A 6,914-nucleotide genomic window follows, 5' to 3' on the forward strand; every position below is an offset into this window, starting at 1 on the left:
TGTGGGTCACAGCAATCTGCAGGGGACAGACCAGGACCAGGCAGGGCATTGGGCTGCCCTGGCCCTGCCCTAGGATGGTCGGCTTGCCCTCCGGCCCGTGTAAGCTCATGATCCAGATGGTGCACACCTGCAGCCTCCTGGCCCCCAAGAAGTTGAATGCGCTGGGAGCTATCACCTAGCAACCTCGCTGCTTTTTTTCTAGAAAAATCTCTTCAACTCTCAGGTTTGCAGCTCCCCACCCCAGACGGTGGAGACTGCAGGTGGCCCAGTCCCGAGGCTCCCAATGGCCTCCCACACACTGTGCCGTAGTGCTGGCCACCAATCATCCCGATGGACTATGGCTAGCTTTTGGTGTAGATGACAGGAAAAACAGGCATTTCCAGCCCTTGCCTGTTAAAATGGGAAGGGGGAAGCCATTGAGAGGTGGATGTTTCAAGAAAAAACAGAAGCAATCCTCTGAAAGTCCCAGGAAGTTCACAGGGCCCAAGTTTAAAAGCATGTTTGTACCGATGTCTACTTCCCTTGTGGCCCTCTGACCCCTGCAGGCATTCACATCGTGCCCTCGTCCTGAGGGCCTGAGCCCCCAAACTTCAGGAGCCAGGAGCCCCTGGCATCTGCGACATGTCCCCACACTGGCTGTCAGGTTTTCCTTTATTTAAATCAAGTCAGGCCTAACAACGGCCTATACCTAAGAAGGGAAGAAGCAAGTGACACTCGTGGCCTTGATGAGTGACTGACACATTTCATACATGGAAATAAACACATGAATGTTTAAATGAAAAATGTCCACCCACAAGGCCCTCAGATGCCCTCATGTTCCCCCACTGAAACGCAGCCCAGGAAAACACCTCTGTGGCCACCGGACCCCAGAGAAGGCTGCGTCCTCAGTAGCAGGCTGGTCCTGAGGGAGGAGGGACCCTCCATTGGCAATCTGCACTTGGCCAGCTGGAAGTTGGGGGGCCTGGGTTGGCACTGCTTCAAGTGGCTAGGACCGGGCCAGAGAGTCAATTCCAGGGTGGCCGTCCATCCACATCAGGGGAGAAGGCAGGAAGGACAGATCGTCAGGGTGAAGGGATGCACAGGAGAGGCTGGTCTCCCAGGGGACCCTCACGGGGTGCCAGCCAGGCAAACCGGATGTGAGAAGCTCACTTCCAAGGGGGCTTTGGTTTCTGGGTGGCCCCACCTTGGCGCGGGGTGGCAGGCACTGAGGCACTGACTGAGCGAGCCCTAGGAGTCACCAGGGGACTCCGGAAGGTGACCCCCGAAGTAGAGGGCCTGGGGGCCTGGGGTCCCTCTCCATGGGCTGCGCAGCCAGCGCTGGGGGTGTTCAGGTGGGTGAGAGACTGGGAGCGCCCCCGCCCCCGGGGGTGAGGGGCTCCGCGGCCACCGGAGGGCAGCTCGCGGGCGTCTGCAGCCACCCTGGGCCCCATCTTGGAGGGACCAGCTGGATGGATGGCTCGCAGCGGGGTCTCCCTGGGGCGCGGCGAGTGGCCGCCCCTGGGGGTGGCTGGCGGAGTCCAGAGGAGGGCGCGGAGCTTGGCGGCATCCCCCTTCGCCATCCCAGAGGCCTCCGGGCCGGCGGGTCGGGAGCCAAACAGCGACTCATCGCAGTAGGATGGGGAGCGACGAACAAGCCTGGAGGGAAGAGCAGGCAGTGAGCTGCGACCAGTCCCCCAGCGCCGTGGCAGACCCCGGGGTCCCCGCGGCCCAGCTCAGCACGTGCAGGGAGGCCACTGTCCCCTTCTGTTCGCTGCCCCTGGGAAGCATCCAGACTCCTGCATCCCGACCCTCCGGCCAATTTGCATTTCCCATCCTCTCAGCTCTGATTGGTCCAAGAGCAGGCACATGACCCAAGTCGAGCCAATGAAAACCTGCCTTTGGATTTTTGAGGAAACAAGCAGAGAGACCACTCCTGCCAGCCGGCCTCAGCCTTGCTAGGTCCAAGCAGCTCGTGCCAGGGCACTCCTTTCTGGGGACAGAAGACACGCAGGAGAGGCAGGACTCAGAGCCCTCATGACAGCGTGAACCCCTGTTATACGGGCCCCAAGTGCCTTTTTTTCTGCTGAAGCTAGTTTGGATAAGTTTTCTGTCATTCGCCCCGGAGAGTTCCAATTACAGTTGTCCCATGCAGGGGGACTGGTTTCAGGAAGCCTCCTGAAGACCAAAATCTGTGGATGCTGGAGTCACTTGTGTAAAATGACACAGACCTTGCATATGACCTACACATGTCCTCCCAGATAGTTCAAAATCACCCCCAGATTACTGACAACAATTACTTATGAGACCTCATCAAGGTGACGATGACGTAAATGGTTGTTGTACTATATTGTTTAAGGAATCATGGGGGGGAAAAGTCTGTACATTATTCAACACAGATGCAATTATTTTCCCCAAATAGTTCTGATCCACAGATGTGGAAACCAAGAATGCAGAGGGCCAACAGGGATTCAACCAGTTCTTTTGTTTTTAAATACTATTAGTTGTAGATAGACACAATATCTTTATTTTATTTTATTTTGGGGGGATTGGGAATTGAACTCAGGGGGACTCGACCACTGAGCCACATCCCCAGCCCTATTTGTATTTTGAGAGACAGGATCTCACCGAGTTGCTTAGGTGAGGCTGGCTTTGAACTTGTGATCCTCCTGCCTCAGCCTCCTGAACTGAGATTGCAGGTGTGGGCCACTGCATCTGGCCTTATTTTTTTATTTTTATGTGGTGCTGAGGATTGAACCCAGTGCCTCACGCGTGCTAGGCAAGCGCTCTACCACTGAGCCCCAGCCCCTAGTTTTTATCCTTTGCCTTCCTCCCATGAGGTTTTCTTCTTTGCCCCAGGGGTCTTGTTGGTCCTCTGCAGTCCTATTGTCTCTGGTTGTATTTGACATCGAGCTGGCCAGTGCCTGGCTGACAGAGGATGTGTTACAAAGCCAGCTGGGCCATTCCACCAGAGCTTTTTGCAGTGTGGGATACTCACCGAGGACTTCTCTTCTGCGGGCCCAGGGCTCAGCACGTCACATGCATTATTGTTTAATTTCTCACAAAGTGCAAACCAAGATATCAAGATTAATCTCATTTTGTAGATAAGGAAACCGAGGCACAGGTATCCTTTGGATCTGGACTGTCCCCCAAAGGCTGGTGTTGAAGGCTTGGTACCCAGGGCAGCAATGTTCAGAGGTGGGGCCTCTGGAAGTGACTGGATCATGAGGACTCTGACCTCATCTGTGGATAAATCCACTGGTGGGTTCATCATTTGAATGGCAGCAGTGGGAGGTAGTGGAAACTGGAGGAGGTGGAGCCTGGTCACTGGGGCTGTGCCCTGGAAGGGCATATTGTGTCCTCAGCTCCTCCCTCCCCCATCTCTACTTGCTGACCACCGTGAGCTGAGCAGCTCTGGGCCACTATGACCTTCCACCTCGAAGCTTTGCCTTGCGACAGGCCCAGAAACAACGCAGCCAGTCAACTGTGGTCTCAAGGCCTCTGAAACCCTGGACCAAAACAACCTTCCTTCAGTTTCCTCAGGTAGTTTGTGATCGCAACAAAAAACTAACGCAGCAGGGTAAGGCCCCATAAGAACACGGCAGAGACGAGACTCAAACCATGCCTGGCTCAAGGATCCAAGCTACTGATTGCTAAATCACACCTACGTGCTTTCCAAGTCTCTATTCTTAATCAGATTCCTTTGGCAATAATTTATATCTATTAGGTGCCAGGCCCATGGTGTTTAGGCAGAACTGAGAGCACTCAAGCCTCTGAGAAGGCTACTTTTGCTTCTGGGTTTAGCTGCTCAAACCACATCTGTCTGTTGCCTGCATCTGTATAACACCAGGGTTCTGGCTTAATGATGTCCCTATCTTCTACACACTCCTTAACTTGTCACATCCAGAAAATTCCATGAGCATGGGGTCCAGTGTCACCTCCATTGTCATGGACAGCATGCTTCTGTTGATACTGCCTCCAGGCACATCAGCATTCCAGCGACTTTTTGGGTGTCAGTGACATTCCACTGACACTTGGGTGTCAGTGTTGTTAATCTCAACACGACCCTGCCTCGAGGTCTAGAACTATCACTCTCAGCCTGCCATGATGCCTGGATCCTGCTCTGATCTTTGTTGATTTTAGTCTCTTCACAGGTAACATTTCCACTCTCATTTCTCTATCTGACACATGCCCTCCACCGCCTTAGAACACCCTAAAATTGAATTGCCCAGTGGTTTAGTCAGCTTTTTCACTGCTATGACTAAAAGATCTGACCAGAACAGTTTTAGGAGAGGAAAAGTTTATTTGGGAGCTCATAGTTTCAGAGGTCTTAGTCCACAGACAGCCGGCTCCAGGTGCAAGAGTGCAATGGAATGGCCCGGCTGGCTTCTAGATGATCAAGAAGCAGAGACAGAGAGACTCTCCTGCCCAGTTACAAAATTTATGCCCCAAGGCCACACCCCCAGGGACCCACCTCCTCCAGCCACACCCTAGTCAGTTACCAGTTAAACCCCATCAGGAGACTAATCCACCGATTGGATTAAGGCTCTTATAACCCAATCATCCCTCCTCTAAACCTTCTAGCATGGTCTCAGAGTGAGCTTTTGGGGAACACCTCCCAAACCATAACAGCCAGTTGTTATGAGCCAAATTGTGAGACTGTAATGACGGGCCCCTGATAGAATAGGACTGGTGTCCTTAAGAGCCCCTAAGAGTGCATACCTGCCCAGGCTGCGAGGAGACAGTGACATGGCCCTCAGTGAGCCAGGGAGAGAGGCCTCAGGAGAAATGAGACCTCCAGCACTTGACGGGGACCTCTAGCTTGCAGGGTTGTGACCAAACACATTGGTGTGGTTTAAGCCACCAGCTTGTGCTATTTTGCTCTGTCGCCTGGGTAACGTACTAGTTTTCTGTGTCCTTGTCCAAAACACAATTACAAATTACAGGACACAGTCCTGTGGTTCACAACTAGAACCTCCCGCCAGGCTACATGAATTTGAAATAATCCAAATAATCTAATTATAATTAACTAATAACTGTTAGCAACAGCTTCTATTTTTCTGACTTGTTCATAAAGGGTAGCAAGACCCATTTCAAAATGACTTGCTGAAATTCTGAAACAGAATTTTTTTATCCTTTCACATATCAATCGCTTTAATACTCTACAACTTTCTCTATGATCTTGGGAAAGTCATCTGACTTCTCTGGGCCTCAGGTGTACATCTACGTCATCTGAAGTTGGGAGTCCCAACTTCACAGTCATTAATATGACCATTTACTGAGAGCTTCCTCAGGGTTAGGTTATAGCACCAAGCACCATGCACCCCTCCATTCCATCCTCTCCACAATACTACCTGGTAGAAAAAATGCAGCTCAGAGAAGTTAAGGTGTTAGCCCAAGGTCACACAGCAGGCAAACAGCAAGGCTGTAACAGGAACCCAGGTGACTACACAGAGCACAGGAGTGCATCTCCCACCCTGGTTACCTGTACTTGTTCTTCTTTTTTGGCGTAAGGGTCGGTGTGCTGCTCCTAGAGGGGGTGGTCTCACAACTCCCCTTGGACAGTGAGGCCTGTGATGGTGATGCCCTGGTGACCGGTCCTCTGATGCTGTCACTCTTCTGCACCCAGGGTGGGTCAAAATCTGGTGGGGGGGGCCTGGGGCTCACAGGGCTGCCAAACAGAGTCTCATCCACGTAGGACGCCTTGGCCTTGACCCGGTAGCCACCCCGGCAGCGGTGCTGAAGGTGGAGGGTCTGCATCCCACTGATGGCCAGCTCCACGGGGGTCTTCATGCTGCCTGGGGTCCTGGGTGACAGCAGGTTCCCTCTGCCCGCCAGGCCCTGCCTCTAGGGCTCTCTGTGAAAGGGGTCAGGTGGCAGCCCTGAGCCAATAGCAGTGGAGGAAGACTGGCAGTCCCTGAAGTCCCCATCCTCCTCCCAAGGGCAAAGGGTCTAGTTCTCCCAGGATGAGTCCTTCTCAAAGGGGAGCAACCAACCCAGGGGCATTCTAGAAATTTGTTCCCCTTCATGATGGGAAAAGGGTACTCTTGGCAAATATTCAATGAGTAAATAATATGTGCTTCACAAATATTTGTAGAATGACTAGGGGTATAAAGGCAGGCCCCAACTAGAAAAAAAAATTAGGGTGGGAGGGGAGACAGGGGGTCAGGAGAGTCAGGTGATCCCAGGCCTACCTCGTGCAAAGAGCTTTACAAGCATTGTCTCATTTAATCCTCTCAACAGCCCCCGGAAGTAGCTTTGATCATATCCATTTTACAGATCACAAATCAGAGGCTTCAAAAGGTGAAGTCACACATGGCGGTCCTGCCTAAGAAGCTGAAACAGGGGAAGCATGAATCGAACGTGATGGGCAGTCCGAGCCTGTGTGCTTAACCGGGGTTCGCACCCTCCTCACATGCGGTGATGCCCAAGTCCGAGCCCAGGGTCTCTGCATTCTTGGGTTACTTTCCTACCTGCGAGACTCGACTTGCGGACGTCGGGGACACCTTCAGGTTCCCCCTCCCCGCGCCTCCTTCGCGCCGGGTCTGGACCCCTCCGCGGCGGGGCGGGGCTGCTCGGGCAGCCGCAGCGCGCACTGCATCCAAGTTCCTAATCTGCAGCCTGGAATGCCAGGGGCTCGGAACCCGGGGTAGCTCAGGCCGCACCGACACGGGGCGCCGCGGAGTCACTAGGGCCCCTAGCGACGCGTGCTCCGCTCGCGCATCCCGCAAACAGCAACCAGCGAGCAGCTGGACAGACGCGGCGCGGACCATAGGCGCTTGCGGGGAGTGTCCAGTTCCGGCCGCCCTGGAGTCGCCCAAAGCCACACGAAGGGCCGCGCGCGCAGCCGGGGACGTGGGCACAGGCCTCCTGGGCGGCCCGAGCGCCTACGCGCCGCAGAGGGCGCGCGGCCCCGGCACCGCCCCCCTCCCGCCCCG

General features: G+C 54.2%; 1 protein-coding gene across 1 annotated transcript; it reads right to left on the minus strand.

Moving 5' to 3' along the window:
- Positions 1-633: 633 nt before the first annotated feature.
- Positions 634-6,879, minus strand: Rita1 (RBPJ interacting and tubulin associated 1). The gene is made up of 4 exons (XM_027923406.2): positions 6,450-6,879; positions 6,171-6,312; positions 5,462-5,833; positions 634-1,635 (listed from the first exon to the last, which is right to left on the minus strand). The coding sequence occupies exons 3-4, from the start codon at positions 5,767-5,769 to the stop codon at positions 1,146-1,148; spliced, it is 798 nt and encodes a 265-aa protein (XP_027779207.2). The 5' UTR covers positions 5,770-5,833; positions 6,171-6,312; positions 6,450-6,879; the 3' UTR covers positions 634-1,145.
- Between the last annotated feature and the right edge of the window lie 35 nt (positions 6,880-6,914).

The sequence above is a fragment of the Marmota flaviventris genome, chromosome 1 (assembly GCF_047511675.1).
Source record: "Marmota flaviventris isolate mMarFla1 chromosome 1, mMarFla1.hap1, whole genome shotgun sequence".
NCBI classification, from domain to species: domain Eukaryota; kingdom Metazoa; phylum Chordata; class Mammalia; order Rodentia; family Sciuridae; genus Marmota; species Marmota flaviventris.

Coding starts and splice junctions, on each gene's coding strand:
- Rita1 (XM_027923406.2), bottom strand. CDS start 5,769: ATGAAGACCCCCGTGGAGCTGGCCATCAGTGGGATGCAGACCCTCCAC. Junction 1,636..5,461: donor AAAAAGAAGAACAAGTACAG/GTAACCAGGGTG, acceptor TCTTCCCTCCAG/GCTTGTTCGTCGCTCCCCAT.